The following is a 22,117-nucleotide window of genomic DNA, read 5'->3' on the forward strand; positions in this document are numbered from 1 at the left end:
AGCTTTATTTTGTGTCTATATTACATCACCACAGGCTATAGAAAAGCTGCTACTGCAAACTATGAGTGGACATTGTTTCACTCTCTAGATCTAAAGAACGGCTTTAGAAATCCAGGATATTTCTGTCACAATTTTGAGATTTGTTATTGTGAATTTTGTATAATATGTAAGTTTATCGTCAATGTAACTTTTTGAACAGATCTCTGGGCTTGTTTGAGCTTTTGGAGAAATAAAACAGAAGTGACGCCTGTAGAATAAACTTGTTTATTCATAAATGAAAACAAACCATCGACCAAGCCGGGCAGAAAATTCATCTTTTTATGTAAAATTCATACAAATTAGTATCTGTCTTACAAATGATAAATAATACTTCAGAAACATCGTTTAAATTGACAAACAGTGTAAACAACATACAGACATCAAATTATGTTTTGGTCATCAGTGTTTTTTGTCATTGGTTACAAGTTACAAGCTGGTTAAAAAGCAATTGTACAAGCTGTGAGACATTATTCTAAACACACAGCCGTGTTTAATCCAGCATCTATGTATCGTAGGTTACTAAGGTGAAGTCAAGTTATACTGTAAGTGACAAAGCTGCTCAATCTACAGACAGAATCTACACAGATGTCTGTCAGTTAACACCAAATGAACACAGTGAACCATTACAAAGACTTCCACTCATTTGTTTTATAAATGACTCTCAGGGCAGGTCAGTGCTGTTCAGAGTTAACACCTTCAACAAAATGATTTCAAAACGTTTAGTGCAAAGAAGCAACTACTGTCAGTTGTTGTTTTTTCCGAGTACTCAGGTTTCTAATATGTGGTTAAAATGTCATTTCCTGTATGTAACATTAAACATTTAAACAGTGCAGTTTGTCCAAATGGAATTGAGGATTGAACAGAAATCTACAACATGAAGACCACAGAGAAGTCTACAAAATACTACAAATCAATTATTGTATACGTTTTATAGCTCTTCTTCAATTTATGAAAATATTTTGTAAATTAAATCAACTGAAATGGTTTCATCTCAGTGGTATGATTGTACTGTTCTTTTAAGGACGTGTGTCCTTGGTGGTCCCATACAACACAAACAGCAAAGTCTCCACAACGATCCTCACCTTAAGAGAGGTATTGCTTAAAAAAGTGTACATAAATCAGAGCTAGTATTATTGCTCCTTTTAGTTGTGTTTGATACATACAAAGATAACTGAATTAAATGTGTGTGTATAGATTTCAATCCCTCCTTCATTTCTTATTTTCTGACTGTGTGATGATTATACTGTTAGTTAAGTGTATTCAGGCATGTGAGCGCAGCCCTGTTGGCTTCACAGCGGGGCAGATCAGGAGGGATTCCTTTTGATTTAACGGTGATATTATATCGCACGCGAGTTCCTGTGGCTGAAAGCAAAACTCTCCAGCTGACAGGCTGCTCGGCCGCCATGCAGCGTAAATGGACGGCGAGAAAGAGAGAGAGAGGGAGGGTCAAAGTGCTTAGTAAAAACATGGATATCTAAATGTACTTACAGTATAATACACACTCTAACGACACTCCCGACGAGGTCACCAGGACCACTGAGGAACGACACGACCGCACATGTACACACTTCGTCACAGCCTCAAACAGAACCAAAGATCATAAAATATACTGTGTAATAACTGTACAAACATTTACTATAGGGTTACTGAAAATACAGTGGATGTTTTTTTTTTGTTTCGTCTTCAATACTTACAAATACGAGGCCGGTCACACACACACACCGCCTCTCTACTGTAACAGTGTCAAAAGCAAACTCGTGGCAGTCAGTATTTGTGCTTAAGAGCTCCACGGTCCTTCTCAGTCTGTCCGTTCTGGGGGTGGGGGGTGGGGGGGCCTGGTCAGCCAGGTGAGGTGGTCCTGAGTCTGAAGAGTGGTGTGAGCGACGAGCAGCGATGGCAGTTGAGGGAACGGGAGGAAAAGGTTCACAGACCGGCCTCCCCAAACGTCCTCCTGCACTCCATGACCCCTGCTCCCGGGGGCCGGTCACAGTTGTGTGTGAGCTTCACCTGGTTGGGGCCGAGGCGATCATAAGCCATCTTGTATTCCCGGTCAAAAGCATCTGCAGAGAAGCAACGGTGAGATATGAAACACGATTTGTTCCAGTTTTCGCTTCTGATGATAGAGAAAAGGATAACTTGCTTTTCATCTTACCAATATTAATGTTGTGTTTGCCCAAAGCCACCAGAGCGAGGAACAATATGTCTCTGTACAGGCTTCTGTTTGGGGGAACAAAGAGAAAAGCAAACCAATTTTCAGCTCGATTTCTCTCCCTGACATGAATTCACTTCTCTTCTTTCGCCTCCTCGCGGCGCCCCTTACCTCTGTCTCTTGAAGCCCAGCTCAGGTCCCAGCAGCTGGATGATCTGGCTCATGGGCTGGTAGACGTCGCCCTTCTTGATGCTCCTCACAAAGCCCTGCAGAAGCTCCACAGTAAAGACCTGACCCTCCTCACACAGCCCGGAGCGGACCAGGGAGTTAGCGCCTGCAAAATGAAACCACACGCACACAACATTGAAGGTGGGGGCGTGGCTAATATGAGCCCTGAATCTGAATCTGACTTCCAATTACTCCAGTACTTAAACACATTCCAGCAAATCTGTGTGTAATGTATTTGTAACTCACAGTGTGTGTTCCACAGGACATAGCAGGGTTGAACATTGTCTTGGTGTAACTTCAGGTTGTCCCACATAATCCTCACAAGCACGTTCTTACTGTCCTCAGATGAGACGCTCTGAGGAGTCTGCAGGGGAGCAGAGCAGGAAGGATTAATACAATATTCTGTACACTAAAATATTAAAATGATGGCTTCGTAGTTAAAAGGCTGAGTTTGAGTTTGATAGAAGCCTGCATGGTTACCTGGTCGCCATGGTTGCAGTGTTGGGAGGCAAGGATGAGCGCTGGCAGGTTGCTTGGCAGCTCCATCCTGCGGAGGTACCACACCAGGTTCCAGAAGACGATGGGGTGCTGGTCCACCACGCTGGGGGAGGAGATGACCTGGTCGCCCTCGTTCACCAGCAGGCTCTCCAGCTCCTTCCACAGCACCAGGGGGCTCAGGTACGGCACCGTCACGGGGGCAGAGGTCGAGGCCAGCGCTGAGGGAGGTGGTGACATCATAGCTGGACCACGGGGAGCAGACGTGCCCTCGTCGGCCACAGGATTAATCTCCTTAGAAGACCTAAGAGAAGACATGAAGTAGACATGTTTAATGAGACGTGTGTGCATGTGTGTGTGTGTGTTAGTGAGCTAGTGATGTATGTATCAGAGTGTGTGTTAGTCTGTGTCAGGGAGCATTAACCTGGTCAGCGGTCTCAGATCTTTGATTTCCACGTTGAGGAAGGGCAGGAAGGCGGTGCCACAGAAGGGACAGGAGCTGTTAAGGTTGGAGTCGTCGGCTGTCCAGCCCGCCATGATCTCCTCGTCGTACACCAGACTGTCACACGTCTTACAGCGCGAACAGCTGGACATCAGCACCTAACATGAGCACAACACAACGCAGGAGAATATCAAACACACTGCAGCCATGACACACTCAGTCTAAAGGTGAATATTTGTGTGTGTGCGGCGAGGGACTCACCTCTACGGTGTAACTGTGAGTGGGCTGGAAGCGGCTGGCATCAGGGGACGAATCCGGAGTGTGAGGAGCTTTAGAGAGATGTGCCAAACCACCTGAATAATGCAGGATTACACAATTAGACGCACAAAAGCCAGATTTAACACAAAAAAGAAATAAAGTAAAATTGGAAAACTAAAAGGGCAATGATGCTTAACTGATGATGTAAATTAAACACAGCGACAAACTCATCTGAAATCACTGTGGGCTTCAATTGCAGTTCAAGTTTAATGTCTGTGTGTGTGTGTGTTTGAAATTTTTACATGCTTGACAGAACCTGGCTGACTGCAGCACAGCCTACACACTGAATAACCCTCATGCCTACTGGCCCAGTTTCTCACATCCCTCTCTCTCTCTCTCTCTCTGTCTCTCTCTCCCTCAAACCAAGCCAAATGATTACTCTGCATCTAACCGTGTTGCTTGGTAACCAATACAACAGTAAACATGATGGTGAGCGAGTTCACATTTGAAATTATACTGCGATAAATGATGTAATGGCTGACCAGAGAAGGAGTTGTGCCTGAACACCCTGTTGGGGGTGCCAGGGCTCCCCAGGTTGCCGTGGCCACACACGGGGCTCCGCCTGAACCGGGACACGCTGCCGTGCTGGGGCGAGGTGAAGGCGTCCGGGTCCAGGTAGGAGTCATTGTCCAGCAGAGAGAAGCAGTCTGCATCTCCTGAGGTCAGCGAGGACACACTGATCTGGTCACTGTTTGCATCCTGGAGCAGGAGGAAGAGGAGGAAGAGGAGGTTTGTCACCATCTAAGCAAATTACTGGAGATGAGGGTGGAGTCACTGATGTCATATTTCTGTACGGCGTATAACAAACCTGCGTTAATGAAGTCTGAGAGGACAGGCGAGAGTAGAGGCGACTGGCCTTCTCGGCCACGCCCTTCCTCGCTGACAGGACGCTGCTCTTAAAAATGTCCAGAGTGGGTGTGAAGAGCGAGTCCATGGAGAACGATGAGGAGGAGGGAGTGGGTGAGGACGGCGACACCAACGAGGAAGGCCTCTCCTTTTCTCTGTTATAGACACCCAGGGGAAGAGAGGGGGACGACCTCAGACGCTCTTTGGGCTTGACAGGCAGCGGGAGGTGACTGTGGGAGCGGAGCAGGTTGGGCGGCCGGGGTGAGGCGTGAGGGGAGGAGGAGGAGTGTAAGGACGGGCTGGAGGGGGTCTGCAGGTCCATGCTGGGGCTGCGGCTGCTCAGAGGGCTGTTGGCGTTGTTCATGTACATCTCAATCTCCTCGGCGAGGTCACGGCGGACGGCATGTGTGCTGCTGCTGTCCTGGTCACACTCTTGCTCCGTCTCTGTAGCCATCAGTGACAGAGGGTCAAAGCCAGTTTCAATCACAGTCCCACCACTGCAGCTGACCCTCCTCTCTATGGACACACTGCAGACACCGGATCTCCCTGCTCCCCCGCTGCAGCTCTCCCTCCTCTCCACCGGGGCCTTCTGCACACTCTTATCGGTCCCCGTCTCCTCCTCCTCCACCCCATGCAGCCTGTCTGCAGCTAGGTGGTGCTGCTTCCCTGAGCTTATGCTCGGGACGTTTAGCCTCAACATTCTCTGTCCAGAAGACAAGTCCAGAGACTTTGGCCTCTCTTTCTTTGGTGCAGTGCCACACAAAAGGATGTCGTTAGCTGAGGAGCTGGAAACCAGTCTGCTGCCAGCGCCTGGGAGGAGAAGCAAAGTGTCAAACATGCAGGAAGCCTGGAAAACTGTTTCTTTTTAGCAGAATGGCTTCATGGCAAATGTTGATGAAACTGACCTGAAGTGATCTGAGGTGATTTGGAGTTTCTCATAGAAGGAGAAGAAGCTCTGATTGGAGCGGAATCCTGATTCTTTGGTGCTGGAGATTTAAAGACATAGCAAATAGTTAAGTGGGTCGTTTCCACTTAAAGAATTCTGTGTCAAACTAATCTATTCTCAGGCGCCACCACTTATTATTCATGCAAACATCTACTGCTAACATCCTATTATAACAGCACAGGAAAGTTGAGTGCTGGCCCTTTGACAGTATTCACTTCTGTAGTAGTCACCATGGTTACGTACTGCATTTTCCCTTTCTGCTCCCGGCCCCTCAGTCCGACCGGCTCTCTGTATTGATGTTGTAGTGAGAATGTGTTCTGTTCTAATCAATGTGCTGCAGCTCCACAAGTGTACTGGGGAATTCTGTCTAGTTGCTAACTTGAATTCCTGTGAGAGTGTAAATAATTGGGCCATGCTCAGCCTGACAGTGTTGCTTTGAATGATGATAAAAACAGACTGCACAAAATCTATGTCTGCCTGATGCACGGTGGGAATATTAGTTGTGCTGTGCTCAGGTTTCCTCTTGGCTCGGTACTTCAACCGGTGATCTTAGAAGTTGCAACAGATGCAATATTGCATCAGATTGAAGATGTTGGCATTTGCAAAAGCACACGTGGACAGTCACTTGATTATATAACGGATTCATCCATCAACTGCATCTCAATCTCAAAAACATCTAAATATATCAGCAAATAGACAGACGGCAAAGTCGTTACACCCACACCTCACCACACTGAGATGAGATAACACGGCTCTTAAAGTGCAAGCAGCCATTTTACTGCTAGTAAATATGATTCAGTGCTGCCGTTTGGAAACAATGGCAGTAGAAGAAACCCTGAACTCACCGGGTTGCCTTTGTGCTTTGTCTTCCACCTGTAATGCGTCTCCCTCTCTGCCACCGATTCGCTCCTCTTCTTTGGAAAGTGAGTCGTAGCCTTGATCGGACTGTCCACCTGAAAAAGGAAGAAGCTTTTCTTACAGCGCAGAACAATAAAGTCTTTAAAAACCTTATGCACACTAAGTAAGTGTAATGATGATGAAGTACAGAAACACTGCATTAATGTCTGAATGAATGACTTCCTTGTGTTACTCTCAATGATGATTAAGAAGGGAATCACTGAATTAATTACTTTGTGTTACTCTAAGTCAAATAAAATGAATCAAAATCAAACAGGATCAAATCGAGAAAGACTCAAAAGTCAACCAGCAGCAGTGTGGCGATCAAATGGTGAAACTGAGTGAAAGAGGACAGTGAACGCAGCACGTTCCGTACCTGTGCTGCATCCGTCATCACTGGAGTCCATTTTGGTGAAGTCGGTGTCGATGGAAGTGCGCTCAGCCGAGTCGTTAGCGCTGTCCAAGCTGCCGTGGCTGACCGTGTCCAGATCGCTGCCGTCTGGGGGAGGTAAGGAAAAATAAGACAGGTGGGTCAAACTGAGTGCAGACTTTTAACAGAAATGCTTTCCTTCTCTCCTCGACATGATGCAGAGACATTTCCTTAAATTTTGCAGAACATAATGATTGTGGTGGTGTGTGTGCTGAGTCGTCGTACCTGAGAGTTGAGAATCTCTGAGTGGAGCCTGCCGTTTCTTCCCCACTTGCTTGAACTGACCCACGCCGAGCACCACGTTCCTCAGTTTTCCCCACAAGAAGAAGCCTCCTCTGGTGGTGGAGGGCCAGGTGCTCTCCAACACGGCCTGCAGAAGAAACACCAGTGTCAAGACAGAGGTGGACACGGCGATCAGCCTCGTCCTCTCCTTCAGGTTGCACTCATACACACACCTTGTTGTAGTATCCGTAGGTGATGGCGTTCGGTTGGACTCCAGCCTTTTTCATCTCAAACAGCACCCGCACAGCCAGGACGGGCTGGCTGTACTGGCCACACAGCTGGAGCAACACCCGGTAACACACCTGGGGACGGACAAACGGCTGGATGTAAACGCTCAGATTCTTAAAGGTGCACCATAGTTAACTGTGGCACATATAAATGTTCTGCTCTCATACCTCATCGGGGGCCTGCAGCTTCTCGTCTTGCATCTTGCGCAGCACGTCGTGAGCCATCCGCAGAGCTCGCACCTTGGAGTGGCAGCTGCCCACGAACGCTGGCAGGCAGATGAACCAAAGGCCGTAGCAGTGACGCAGGAGACACTTGGACCACATCTGAGGCACGGACGAATGTGTTTTGGCCATCCGCTGAGCCGATTTGATCTCCTGTGATTACAAGAAAGTAAAAATAAAAAAGACCAGATGTTGAAATGATGTATCTTCCTTCTGCAACTACATCTGCATTTTGGTTTTGTTTTACACTCTGACTGTGTCACAACGACTTCCACGTCACAACACAGGACACTACATTAAGAGTTTCAGGATTTGAGCTTGATACTTTTTAGCAATGCCCGTATTCATCAAGCACAATAGCAACACAAAATGAAAGCTTTGCTGCGTTGTCCCGACCTGTTTGGAACGTCTGAAGATGGCGGTGGGGCTGGCTGGGCTGCTGTGGCGTGAGGCCATGCCTGCCGGGGGAGGCTTGGAGCCTTCCAGTGGCTCCAGCAGCTCAGTGTTCAGCACAGGGAAGCCAGAGTAGCTGCAGGAAGACACATTCTCTCTTGAACTTCAAACACACATTTGCAAAGCCAGGTGACACACAGGGGGAACTGGCTCTGACATCATGAACCCTTACAGCACTGACATAACAATCCAAAAACAAAGACGTGTTTCATCTTTTCTCCTTCAGAGCTGCAATCTGTGCAGAGTCACTGAGATGTCTTATTGGTGTGTATGTGAGGGTGTGTAGTGTGAGGGTGTGTAGCTGGTGTAAGAGAGAGAAACACTCTGTCTCGACTGTGTGCGCCTGAAATTGATCTGCAGTACAATACCTATAGCACAGAGGATGCTCCTCTCCCTGGGGCAGTGGGGGCAGCTCAGGCGGGTTAATGTAGACTGTGTGCTCGCTGCAGTGGGACTCATCCAGTTCGATCAGCCTGTTCTCCTCCGGCCGCTCACTATCCATCTGCTGAGCAATAGAAACACACATCCATTGGCGATTTGTCCTCTGCTCTTTCCGTCAAGCTAAAACACAAACCCGAGGCTGACGGAAATCTGATATGAGACCTCAGATCAGTTATGAGGGTCAGGGAGGGTGAGCAGATATCAGTAATGAGCTCATCCGCATCAGTAATATGGCCCCATTCCATTTATCTGAAGAGCATTGCCAAGGCAGGGGCTCGATCCTGTGAATCCTCTAAGAGACATTTAATCCAGACTGCATTGACCTAGACTAAACCAATGTGGTGCTGCGGTGCTTTGTGTAACTTTGGCACCAAAACTGCCACAGTGACTTTAGCCAACAGCTGACTGGCTGATTGAGTCTTTGGTGAGGAGAACATCAAGCTCCTCTGTCTGCCTGTGAGCTGTGGAGCAGTAGAGGTGAAGGCCCCATGCTCTCTTCCAGCAGCTTGAGAGATAATAACGATCATGATGATAAGCTGGTTAGGCTGAAAAGTGGCTGCACAAAACACCTGAACCTGGGTGCATGTCGTCATGGCGCCCGCGTGTTAAAGGCTTTGTTCCACTCAGTGAAGTGGATGATTCAGCTCCCTCACTGTGCCTGACCTGCATATCCACACTTCAGTTCCAGTGCGTGTTTCCTCGCTCGCTGCCCTTCCTCTTCAACCCAAGTTGTCTTTCTCAATCACGCTCTTTACTGTCAACCTCAGCAGCAGTGACACTGAATGAATCAATGCTTCCACTTCTCCATAATAACCACAAGGACCATTCATACTGGATCCCACCAGCTCGTAGGATACAATGTGACTTCCTTCCTTCCTTCCTCCTTGCACAAGTTTGCAAGCACAGTTTGAAAACACGCAGAGGCACGTTGTGTGTGTGTGTGTGTGTGTGTTTGTGTGTGTGTACGAGCTGTCAAATCCAAAAATATCCAAAGGCCTCAAAGTGAGAATGATGGAGACGAGGTTATGGTGGAGCGATTCCTGTACAAGTGTGTGTTTGGAGTCAGAAGCAGGACTTAGAGAAGCTTTGAATGATGTTTGTATCCTGAATGATATCACTGCCTGTGTGTGTGAATCATCACATCTCAACATGTTCAGGGTCCAATTAAGTCCTTCACCATCGCTCACAAACATAAACAGATAATGCAGATCAGAGCATCCAGGTCTTTCCCTCTCCTTTCCTCTCTCTGATCTAGGCATCATGAATACACACACACACACACACACACACACAGACACAAATACACACACAACCAGTGGAGCTGAGTCACACTTCAAGTACAAAGATGTATCAAAGTGCTTTTCATAAAGGCCAATCTACAGCACGACACTACAGAAAAGAAGCTAATACTCTAAACACGACACATTAACTCTGCGGTCCAGCGTCTTACCTTGCCTCCGGTGGAAAACAGCTACCAGGAGCAAAGATGACCACAGAGCAGAAAGAGGAAAAGCAGGAAATTGAGAGAAGAAGGAAGAAGACAAATAAGCACAGAGAACAACAAGAGATAAGCTCATCTAACCGGCGGTGTTAATGAGTGCTAGAGATTTAATTACTCTTTGTTTACTTCTATTACTTCCCGTCATGGTCCCTATTAGTTTCTGCTAATAGCTTCAAAATTACCCAAAGCCATAATGGGACATCTTAAGTGAGAGGATGTGTGTGATCAATCTTTCCTTTAAGTGACTGTTTATTGTAAAGTGGTGAACAGGATGGAAGCCAGATTTCTGTTATTGGAAGAATTGTCTGACACAGCACAGCGATGACGCGGAGAAATCGCTAAGGTGGATCGATGGGGGAACCTCACCTTGTCCACGCACTCGTCGAAGAAAGCCAAGCTGGCGTCTTTATCGCTGACGAAGGAGCACTCCTCGATAAAACGGCTGAACATTTGCGTCTTGATCATGAGGGAGTAGAACCTCTGATGGGAACGATCTCTGCTCTTCAGGAAACCTATGGAGAAAAACAACAACAACAACAACAGGGTGTAACAACCAACTAAAGCGTCCACGTCTCCAGTTGCTATATGATGTTTACTTGGTCAACATGCAGAATCTTGTATCAACAACGAAGCCACATTTGCAGGAAATGAAACCTTCGGCCAGAGACATGTTGTGCTCTGCGCTCTGGCTTGTGTAAGAACACGCAGATGTGAGTGCAAGAGTCGTTAATCACAGACAGAGTTTCCTTGACTTGTCATCCTCGGGCCTGATTTCCACTGAGGTTTGAGCAAAATCGCCAGAGTCAATACAGCAGGGATGTAGCGATGAAGGCCAAACTCCAATAAAGCGACTGCCAGACATGTACTCGCTCAGCTACAACAGCACAGCACTAAATCACACACAGAGAGAAACTAGACCGGCTGCTTTGCTCGTTCCTTCTGAAATGTTTGGTCCCTATTTAGTACCTTGAAGGTCAAAGAGCGAGGTGGCGTCCGTGGTCTTCTCAGAGGGCGCCTGGGTGATGGGCAGCAGGTAGGAGCGGTAGCCTCGCAGGATGGCCGCCATGAAGCGCAGGAAGGCCTCCTGGATCTCCAGCTCCAGCGTGTGGAGGCTCTTCCCGCCGTTGAGCTCGCTGTCGGTCACTGCGTGCTCCATCTGCACGTCGTCACGGTTCAGCTGACCGCCTGAGCACAAGACGCCAAACGGGATCAAGTAACAAGATAATGAATCCGTCAGAATGTTTTGTAGTAATGTTCATGATCATACTGGGAGATTTCTGATTCCTCCATAGTTTTAATCTACAGTACAACAATCCAGGCACATGTTTAAAAACTCATTCTGGGAAACAGGAAATCCCATAATGAAGGAGGAGCAGGAGAGGCAGGTGGAGGCAAAGTGGGTACATCACATCATAAAAAGCAAATTAGACTTCATCAACAACATCTCCTGGGGCTCCGCCGGGCATCACACATTGATCCTGTACTATATGTAACAGTGTAAGCATCCACTGAGTTTTCCTGTAAATCCCCCCATAAAGGCTGAGTCAACAGGCTCCAGTAGTCGGCATTAATTATTCATGCAGCCTATAAAATGACACAACAGAGCCACTCACCCTCCACCAGCTGCTGATAGAGGTTGTTCAGGGTATTCAGGAGATGTTTGCAGGCTCGCCTCGGCAGGATTTTCCACGTTAAAGCCTTCTTGTCCTCTTTCCTGAAAGCGGGCCATATGGTTCTCATTACCACATGGGAGGACACTGAAGAAACATTACAGAAAGATACAGGGAGGGAGACAGACTGGCCGACACCAGCACTGACAATTTAATCTCTCTGCAAAATATCTACCCAATACATGTGGGAGACCAGAGGTGCCCCAATGTTCTTTTGTATGCAGGAGGAATTTTTCACATTCCCAGTCTTTCCCATTCCATTAGAGACGTGTGTTAACAGATGAAGACAACCTTGGGAAGGATTTTCTTTTCTTTTTTTGGATCAGATCTACAACAAGCTGAACGTTTGAGAACATTGTTTCAGGTTAGGCTGCGGTGTCGGTCAGTTGCCAGCGGCTACAGTGGGCGGCGGCTTACTGGGAGATGGTGTTGGTGTCCAGATCCACACAGCTGATGTCGGCCGGGGGCACGTACAGGTCAAAGTATCGGGAGTCTACACCCACGATGAAAGGGCAGGGCGCGCTGAGCACGTCGGCCAGGGCCAGCGGGCACAGGGGGATGTAGGGACACGGCCAGTGGAAAGGGAAGATCATCTGAAAGGGCAGAGGAGATGATGTCATACACTGCGGCGAAACTCAACCTACGCCATGATGCTGACGCCTTCTATGCCATTTACTGCTTTTCCTCCTCTTTGACGCTTATAAACGCACACTTCTTTTTAAGATGAGGTAACCAAGGTAACCATTGCACATCACAGTCTCAAGTGTCATTGTCTTTAAAAAACAAAAACAAAAGGAGAAGACGCTCACAGAAACGAGCGCCTCTGTGACGCTGGTGAGGACGGCCGGGCGCAGAGAGTGGACCAGGATTTTGTGCTCCGTCACGGCGAGGACCAGCAGAGTGGCGGCGTTCTTTGGGCCCAGATTGAGCAGCAACGTAGAGAGGCTTCCACCGCTAACACACACACACACACACACACACACGTTTCATTATGAGACAGACGTTAAGAAGTGTGTTGTTCTGTTTTTAATGTGGTTAATGATGATTTGATTTCCCTTACCTGAGAGGCAGAGGGGAGGAGACAGGCTGGCTCAGGATCAAACTGTCATGTGGAGACAGCTGTGAAGGACAAACAGGACACAAAGAGTCAAAGGAATGAAGTCGTTTATGGAATGTAGAAGTATATGAAAACCTTAACACTTCAAATCAAATTCTTGAGTAAACATTTGTAATTTGGGGCTACGTTGCGTTCAAGCTCACCTGCACGAGGATGCGAGGTCGCTGGATGGAGGGAAATGGAACACTTTGCATGAAGTGAGAGATATGTCTGTAAATAAAACAACAGATTACAAAAACTTCTTTGGCCCAGCAGATCCCGTAAAGATTTCCACAAAGTGGATCCATAAAGCGACTCACTTCTCCAGAGGCAGTGCGTGCGGCCCGGAGATGGAGTATCTGTAGAGGAAGGTGAGGAAGCTCCGAAAGGACTGAAAGAAGGGCCAGTGGGACAGCAGGCAGATGCTCTTGTTGCTGTAAACACTCCGATCGCCATCTGGCCCGGTGTCGGCGCCGGGGAGGCCCAGCTGGGAGCGCTGTCGCTCCGTCAGGTTCTCCTCCGGGTAGAACTCGTAAAACTGGATGGCTGCTCCGTACACCTGTGAGCAGAGGAGCGCAGAGTCAGCGACAAGACGAGACAACGTCCCACAGACAGGCAGGCAGACAGGCAGGCTTAAAGCGGTATCATGTTCTGGAAACTTTAGAGGGGATTTTTAATAAAATTCAAGCAGCTAAATGATACTCTAGTCTTTTGATGTCTTTCCTCCCAAATAAACAAACAAATCATAGCGACTAAAGGTTACAGGAAGGAAACACTGAGCCCTGAGCTGCTCTGCTGCTCTGCACAGGGCCAGAGATGATCCATTATTCAAAAGATCCGCTGCAAAACTACATTTGTTGATGCCGCATCGTCTCTAAAAAAGAGCTCTTAGTATTCCTGACGCATCCCTCCCACTATTTTCTGATTCTGGTCAGCGCAGAGGTTCATTAAGTCTGGTAAGTATTTTTAGAAATGCCCCTGCAGTTCATCAACAAAGGACACACAGAGAGAGAGAGAGAGAGAGAGAGAGAGAGAGAGGCGGATGTCATCTAATAAGAGAACAACAACTGATGCCAACTTTAGAGCAACTGATTAATTAATGATTGGAGTGAAAATTGGCACTTTCTCTTTTCCTCTGTGGGTTTTGTTCTACCACACTTTGAGCAAAACAACACATTATTTTGCTTATGTTAACGGTGAATATGTGCTGCTACCTTTTCTCCAGAGGCTCCAGTCAGGACGAAGGTGGAGAAGACGGGCAGGGAGTGTTTGGTGTGAGCCGGCCAGCACTCGATGGTCGCCCCCATGGGCAGGCAGAACATGGGCACCGACTCTGGTAGTGGGAACGACTCGTAGTCTTCCTCTGGGTACCTGCACAGCAGACCTGGACACACACACAGGGACCACAGTCAAGCCTGGTCTTCATGCTCCTGTATGGTACCAACATGTCACCACACACACACACACACACACAGTATTTACCTGCTTTGTATGCAAGTGTGTTTGCTTTGGCCAGAGACTTCTTGTAACATAAATACACTGAGGATCCCCACTGTACAGAGACAAAGCAAAGGTCAGGGACATGTTTGTGCAGATGGAGCAGAGACATGATGTCCTCAGGAGTTCTGTCCCACCATGCTGCTGTTGAGGTTCCTGTCCACCTTGCAGAAGGTGTGGGGGGGCGTCTCCCCCTTGCCCGGGACGATGACGCAGACATCGGTGACGGCCAGCGAGGTGTGTGGCTGGTTCTGCGGGGCGCGGCGATAGGTGATGTAGATGCGCTGGGAGGAGGAGTTGCTAATGTTGGCAGGGCGACCGGAGGGCGTGGTCTGGACGATGTGACAGCCGGGCTTCAGCTTCTCCTTCCACTCGTACAGAATCCTGAAGCACACGGCGGTTTTGTTGTAAATTTCCACAGCAAACACGGCGTAACATTAACATCACTCTTCTAAATGTATTAGTGGGGAGCGGCCTGATACTGTGCAGGGACATGATGACAAACTAGAGCATGTGCAGTCTGTTAACAGAGAGCAGATTAGAGTTACCCGGGGCAGAGGAGTGATTAGTGGAGCTGGGTGAGTAAAGGCTCGGTGACGGGGGATTACTGCTTACCCAAGATCTGTCAGTGGAGGCTTATCTCTGCCTCGCTTGAAGCACAGGAAGATCTGCGGGCCTCTGAGCGAGGCTCCGTTCAGCTCTGCAGAGAGACCTGAGGGCGTGCTCTCTACACAGGTGAAGCCTGGGGGGACCTCCTCACCCAGGGAGCGGATCACCACCGCCACATCGGTGATGGGGGCTCTGGACTTGGCAGACTTGGGGCCGGCGGCGTCGTCGAGGTGGATATCCTCCTCCAAAGGCTTGAGGGAGTCAGTCAGGCCGGCAACCACAAAGTAGTCGGCTACACGAGGCCCTTTATCCTCCATCATCTCCCATTCCCTCTCTGTGGGCTGAGAGGCAGAGGAGGAGGGAGATACAGACACAGAGAGAGGGAGAGAGAGAGAGAGGGAGGGAGAGGGAGAGAGAGAAAGAGAGTGCTTCAGTTATGCACTGTCATCATATTAGGGGGTGAAGTCGAGAGAAAGACCTTCATGACTCCTATTTGGAAACAACCTGCCTGAGGACTTTCACTCTCACCTTTAAATCACTTTCTATGACTCACTCTGAGACTCTGACACGCCCTTCATCAAGTCTTTAGCTGTTCCAAGATGTGATGTATCGTCCAACACATAAAAGCTGCAGCTCATCCAACCTTACATACATGAGCTGCAGCGGAGACGTAAAAAAACAAAAGTATAGAACAAGAGCATCTGGAAGTGCTTAGTATACATTCCTGTGTAAGAAAACATCATATTTCACCACGGAGCATGGGCGTGTTCCAGAGCGTGACCTTCCTATGTGCCATGACCGATTATGTAAAATAAAACACATGCCTCTGTGGGGAAAAACACACCGTGACCATGATGGAGGAACGGACCGGAGTTTGCACTTCTTCACTCCAGCAGAGAGCTTTTGTGTGTCGCTCTGACGGAGGTGACGCTCACAAAAAAAAGCACTCAGCGCCGCCTGACATGAGTCCTGAAGCACAGAGGAATGGAGGGAGAGCCTGTGAGTGCCTGTGAGTCAGCGTGTTCCAGCTTCATCACAAAGCGTGGAAGCCTGGGCGCCCTTGTGAGCGGCGGGGCCAGCTTATTGTGCTTAAGCCTGCTTTATCTCAGTTCCTCCACACTCACCAGCACAACTGATAAACAGCTGCCTGTTATTTCTCTCTCTGGGGACACAAGGAGGGGGCAGTCGGTGTAAAGCTGCGCCCTCCTCCGTGTCGCTTCTAGGAGCCGCCGTGCACGAGGAGCCGCGTCCCTATCTCACCCACTCGGGAGTTTGGCTTCCGCTGGCCCTAACTCGTCGAATGCCATTCTCCCCTGTGAGTGTGTGAGTGTGTGTGTCTGCGTGTGTGTGTGACAGTGACAAGGCAGAGAGCCGGGCCGCTGCTTACAGAGCTTAGAGCATGAAACCGCCCGCTTATCACGAGAACGTGGGCCGAGACAGATAATCGATAGCGAGCACTCCAACATTTCCATAACGGTGGCGTGGGATGAGAATGATTCAGCCGTCTGTAATCAGCCCGGTAGACATAAAACTTAACGCTAACTTCAGGTATTTGGCACTCAGGCCGCCCGGCGACCACGGGGCCAGAAAACACAACTTGTCAAGACGCCAGGTACACTCGGTTTCATCAAGCCTCCATAAATCACACAGAGACCTTTTCCATTATACAGATTGTGAAAACACCAGCATGGTGTTGTTACAGGGCTTTGTTTTACTGCTGACATGTTTCTGGGCCCCGCAGCGTGATTGGTGGGATACTTCTACACGTCTGATTGCCCGCTGATTGTCTCACAGAGTTGAGCAATGTTGACTAATGTAATAACTCAGCAGGCCACATGTTCCTCCATTAACATGATTGTGATTGCAGGGGTGCAGAGAGGAAAGAGAAGAAATGTGTCTACTACGCCTTTAACATGCTTTAACCTCAAATATGCTTTCTTTGCTCTCTGCACGTTCAGCTTCAAATGACCGGAATGCTGCTTAATACACACAGGAGGTGATGGAGCAGCAGATGTGCGGCGTGTTGCCTGGAAGATTTAGGATTAAATATAGATACACAGTCATCTAAAGTCACGAGCGCCATCATGACAGCCACTGTGTCTATTCCTCCCCCAGGGACAGGAAGTGGGGACCTAAAATGACATCTAATCCACAGAGATGGAGTGTGTTCAGTACGGGATGTTATAATCTCAAAGCGGATCCAAGATTAAAATGATTAAATTGAAAATATGAAGAGATATAGGCTGAGGCTGGATCTAAACAGGAGCAGATGGAATACGTGTCCCCATTTGCTTTATCATAGTGGATTGGGTTGGATTTCCCATGAGCCTCAGCGAAGTCAATCGGATGTCTTAATTTGCTTTATATGCATTTGTTCGTACCCCATATTGCATCACTTTGATTGTTGAGTACTTGGTTGTGAAATCCTTGCCAGTATGCTTTAGTATCCTTCCGTCTGAACTTCCCACAAGATGTCCAACTGTCCTATTTCTATGTCTAACACCTATAGACCATCAGATACGTCAATTAGCTGTGGCTCAACTTCCCCACAAGCAGCAATCTCCTCATTCGTCAAGGCTTTTTCTCGATAAATCAGCCCGGAGGCGGATTTCCTCTTCCTGCCCGCTCACCCATCTGTTTCTCAATGGGGATTTCAAACACTTCTTGAGCAAAAACTTCCTCATTCACCTCCATCATTGTTGCTATATGAGTCATCTCCCATCGTCTCTTGTTCACAGGAACTTCTTGACCCAATAAACCGCAATGTTCCCAAAATTTCCACTGAGGCAGCTTGACACTCTGATTTTACACACTGACCTCCTTCTGACACCGCCTGACAACAACATATAGTAAATATATAGTTGTGTGTCAGTCGTTTTAGCCGCACAGAGCTTTGACACCTGACCTATAGAGAGACCTGACAAGCTCTTCGGTTCATATCCTGCTGTATCTAATGTTGTAATGTGACTTTCAGGGTCAGCGTTGGCGTGCGCATGCAGATACGGCGGCTGTGGGACAGACAGTGTCAGAGGCCGCGCAGGGATTAAAGGGCTGTGTTAACAGCAGGAGGGGGAGATGGGGGGGGGGGGGGGGGGCAGGGAGGATGGACAGCTTGTTCTGGGTGGGAGCACCAAAACATTTCACTGAGCATCTGTTCCCTCTTAAACATGAAGGTGGCACTCGGCATGGTCAGACATTTAACATGCGTGCATTCCTCTGGTCTGACATTGGTGTGTGTGTGTGGGGGGGGGGGACCTGCCTGATGAGGAAACCACATGGACCACAGCCAAGTGGGGCAGAGAGGAAAAATGTGGACAATGCACTAAGATGGTCCTAGAAATAGACAAACCCTGGAGCAGATGAGCAAGGCTTTCATTTTGTTCATTTTAATCATGCAAATATCACGATCAGTCAATGATGAAACGGTCCATTAGTCTCCACAGAGGAGCGGCACAGATGGCGAGTCACCATAATAATGCATGGGGGTTTCCTCATCTGCCCACAGCCAGAAGGAGCCATCTTACCGAGCTCCTCCATGGGGTGAAAGGAAACAATCATCCATATGACTTCACTCTGCTGTGAATACATCACACACTCAATAACTACACAAAGACCTGCTCTCCGTATTGGGTGTGTGTTATTATACCAATCAAAACATCAAACGCAAAAATAATAATTCAGCGCATCTATCGTGCTGTTACCATAACAGCCGTCAGTGTGTGTGAGCGCATATCCATGTTATATGAGAGAGAATACGACAAAGCCTCACACACACAGAGACGAGCGTGTGAAGTGCGTTTGTTTATTCTCAATAAAGGGAAGGGGAAAAAACACACTACTCACATCTCAGAGTCACGACGGTTCGAAGCGGACCAGTCGACTGAAGCGTCCGTGGAAACAAACCGGGTCTCGTCTCGGTGTCAGATGTGGATGATCCGCTCTTTGTTCCGTGTAATTCCGTCTATATTTGCTGTAATACGATCATCATCATCATTATTATCATCATCCTCCTCATCATCTGTGGTCCGTGTGCTGGACGCGTAGTGGCCGAGCAGCGCTTTATCAGACCTGCGCGTCACGTGACCGCCTGCGAGCCTCACCCACGTCACTGGTGACACAACAAGCTAAATAACAACAAACCGATACAGGACCAAGACTTACTAACACTATTACACTTACTTTAGTATTATTATCTTTATCATTATCATTATCATTATTATTATTATTGTATCATTATTATTTCTTTTCAACAACATACTCGTTTTTAGGCTGAAATTTGTTTTTGTTTTTTACATAATAAGGAAAATGCATATTAGTGAACATTTCAAAGCTATGTTAATATATTTCAGATGCAGCCAGAAGGTATTTTTCCTCTCTAGTCTTCCTCTCTTATATAACATAATGTTATATAGCGTGAGCTCAACATTAACGTGTACATTGTGCTGAAACTGCATGCTTGGTCTGGATTCGTTTATGTATCCCAGCTGGTTATGATCATCAATATGCACGGTCGTAAATATGTCGTGTTAGTTAAGGAGTAAGAGGTTTGGTGGTAAAGTAAATGTTTGATCACAGCATTGAATCAACCTAAAAGTCTAAAGCAAACTTTAAACTCTCTTAATTCTAAGCAGCCGCAGAGCAGCTGTGTGATGTGACACCACCAAGTGGCCAGATGAGGTAATCACAGCTCATCAGCATTATCTGGCTCTGACTCAAACGCTGCTAAATGGGGATTTAACAGTTTTGGAACAAGACTGTTTTTTACTGCAGCAGACGTTTCCAGCACATTACAGATAATGAGGAGGAACTTTTATTTTAAATTACACTTTTGTCTGTATTAATGAAATTGGAACTCATAGAAGCAGCAGACATCCAGAATCCAATTTGTGAGTTTTCCAATGAACTGGCCCAGCCCCACTCCCTCTGGCATCCAATTTTATGGATGGATTCAGCACAGACGTTCATTTACCATTTACAGATAATGCTGAAAAAAGGAAAAAGCTACTCCATTCGTATTTTATCTGAATTAGTCTGACAGTTATTTGGATGTGTTCTCCTCTTTCTCATCAGGATTACAGTTTGTTTTGGAGGGAAATTGGCTCAGATACAGGCAACAAATATAATAATTATAAAGCAATCTGATGTGATCAATCATAATCTCTCCTCCACAATATCCATATAGGAGAAGGAGACTGTGTTTGGCTTGTTACTCCCTAAAACACGACTTTTGACACACACAATGTTAATTGCAGAAACGTCTGTTCAATATTGCGAATTTAAGTTTGGATCCTTGACCAAGCCGTCTTTTAGTAAAGGGATCTGAACTCGCAAAATCTGAGTAAAAGTCTTCTTACCAGCTGCGCAAAGTCAAAGAAACTCCTCTATGGAAGGTAAAAGGGTCTGAAAATTATTTAAATTATAAAACAACAGTTCCTCGTGGCATGTATTTTGTCGTAAATGCAATGTAGTCAAACACAGGTGGCACTAATACAGCAATCACAGCCGCGTGTCATGCAGGTGTGGAGGTGCCTCGGTGTTTAACGTGCAGATTTATGTCGTGTGCCGCGAGAAACTGTTTAGATCGATCAGAACGTATCAAACGGCAAACTTCCTCCTTTACAAAACACACTGAACGCAACGCGAAAATTCAGGTCCTACCGAGATTTGAACTCGGATCGCTGGATTCAGAGTCCAGAGTGCTAACCATTACACCATAGAACCGCTCTGAAAAGTAGAGCGGAGATATGTGATTTCAATCACGTATAGCACACAGTGTGGACACATACAAATGCGGATGTAAGGTTGTTTCTTTCATTATTTGTCATTCTTATTAATATTTTTCCGAGTTTATAAATCTATCGCGGAAGGATTTGTCCCATTTCATTCTCATTTCAGTCATGGTTGTGCCTCTTCGCCCCCTAGAGGAAGTTGGTTGGAACTGCAAATTCTATCCTCTTTCGTTCTTTCGTTCTTTCGTTTCTTCTTTCTTTCTTCCTTTCTTTCTTTCTTTCTTTCTTTCTTTCTTTCTTTCTTTCTTTCTTTCTTTCTTTCTTTCTTTCTTTCTTTTGTGTTATTTTTATTACCAGTTTCATTAACATCTCTCTCAGTCATTTAGATGAAGCTTTTGTCTGTTGTCTGCCCTAGTTGAAGGACTTGTTCACATGGTTATCTAGTTATTGATCTTACAATGCTCCATTTTGACCTGAACAGGGGAGCAGTTAAAATGATAGAGACACAGCAGAGGTGCAACAGAGCCGCCTGATGAATGGTGTGAATGCTGATTATGCAGGAGAATGGGTTAAGCAAAGATCAGGCCATGGAAGGAAGGATCCTGACAGTTCCTGAAGCACGACGTGACTGCATTATAGATGTGCAGCTGAGCTTTGCTGCAGCCTTAGCCAGTCCCATTGCTTCCTGCAGCGTCTGAACAGGAACACTGAGCACTGATTAGGCTTTCATTAGGTTCCCCTTAGCTGTAACTCATTGGCACAATAAGAGAACGCTCACGGATGGATAATGTTTTGTATTTTTCTCACACAGGAATCTACCTCGCCGGCTCCCAGCAGTAGATGTCAGACAGAAGTAAAAGTGACAGTGGGAGTTTGGGCAGCATCCAGGTGCAGCCTCCTGGGAGCAAAGCAGAGCTGCAGCTCTTCTGGAGTACTGAGACGAACATATAGGCTCTCCCCAACTGCATTGGCTGTGAAAATCAACTTAAGCTTCCAGCTGACAGACAGACTGCAGCAGGGGGGATTATGCCTGAAGCCTGCCTCCAGAGAACATCCCAGTTATTCTCCGCTCTCTGCTGTATTTTACACGATTGTAATCAACAACCTGAATGCAACAATAAACCCTGTGGAGAGGATTTCAGGTGGAATAAACGGAATTCTGTCCCAACTCAAGTTTTGCAGTTTAGAATACTTAAGACCCTTGTGTTTCCTTTAAATAATGTTAAAGATTTGTCACCAATGCATTGTGTTCACATTCAATTCCTCCGTTTTGACCCAACTCAAGCATCTCCTCATAATAAGTCTTAACAAAAATGTAAAAGAATATGAACATGTAAACCCTCTGTGACTTCAGTGTTTGATTTGTCAAGCCGTTTATGAAGGATGGAGTGAGGACACAGAGGTAGATGTTCTTTTTTATTGGCTGTCTGCTCCCTCTGAGCTGTGGAGAAAACATTTCTGTGCTGAGGATCTTCAAGACGCTGAAAAATAGAATCGATACTTAATTGCTCACCTTGCTCCAATGTGACCTCTTTACAATGCAGGTACAGCTCTCTCTCTCTCTCTCTCTCTCTCTCTCTCTCTCGCTCTCTCTCTCTGT

General features: G+C 47.0%; 1 protein-coding gene and 1 non-coding gene across 2 annotated transcripts; both read right to left on the bottom strand.

The window, feature by feature from the left end:
* Positions 1-292: 292 nt before the first annotated feature.
* dennd4a (DENN/MADD domain containing 4A) lies at positions 293-18,803 on the bottom strand. Its single transcript, XM_076140781.1, has 30 exons — positions 18,632-18,803; positions 14,795-15,129; positions 14,317-14,563; positions 14,165-14,234; positions 13,897-14,066; positions 13,003-13,241; positions 12,847-12,913; positions 12,647-12,705; positions 12,396-12,540; positions 12,004-12,179; positions 11,530-11,630; positions 10,883-11,101; positions 10,283-10,428; positions 8,343-8,476; positions 7,918-8,050; positions 7,468-7,674; positions 7,246-7,374; positions 7,016-7,160; positions 6,737-6,859; positions 6,309-6,416; positions 5,423-5,503; positions 4,480-5,327; positions 4,154-4,370; positions 3,615-3,706; positions 3,336-3,511; positions 2,897-3,215; positions 2,663-2,780; positions 2,360-2,522; positions 2,192-2,256; positions 293-2,099 (listed from the first exon to the last, which is right to left on the bottom strand). Exons 2-30 carry the CDS (start codon positions 15,106-15,108, stop codon positions 1,963-1,965), a joined length of 5,148 nt encoding a protein of 1,715 aa, XP_075996896.1. The 5' UTR covers positions 15,109-15,129; positions 18,632-18,803; the 3' UTR covers positions 293-1,962.
* A 1,634-nt stretch (positions 18,804-20,437) lies between these two features.
* Positions 20,438-20,509, bottom strand: trnaq-cug (transfer RNA glutamine (anticodon CUG)). Its single transcript has one exon. It is a non-coding gene; the product is annotated as a tRNA-Gln (tRNA).
* Between the last annotated feature and the right edge of the window lie 1,608 nt (positions 20,510-22,117).

This window comes from Genypterus blacodes, unplaced genomic scaffold (genome assembly GCF_046128005.1).
Source record: "Genypterus blacodes isolate CSIRO-AG114 ecotype Tasmania unplaced genomic scaffold, CSIRO-AGI_Gbla_v1 ptg000015l_1, whole genome shotgun sequence".
Taxonomy (NCBI): domain Eukaryota; kingdom Metazoa; phylum Chordata; class Actinopteri; order Ophidiiformes; family Ophidiidae; genus Genypterus; species Genypterus blacodes.

What these genes read in the sequence shown, in the direction of transcription:
- dennd4a (XM_076140781.1), bottom strand. Translation starts at nt 15,108, where the DNA reads ATGATGGAGGATAAAGGGCCTCGTGTAGCCGACTACTTTGTGGTTGCC. An exon ending in CACACTTGCATACAAAGCAG is followed by an intron (nt 14,067 to 14,164) that starts GTAAATACTGTG and finishes GTGTGTGTCCAG; the next exon opens with GTCTGCTGTGCAGGTACCCA. An exon ending in ATCACCTCAGATCACTTCAG is followed by an intron (nt 5,328 to 5,422) that starts GTCAGTTTCATC and finishes TTCTCCTCCCAG; the next exon opens with GCGCTGGCAGCAGACTGGTT.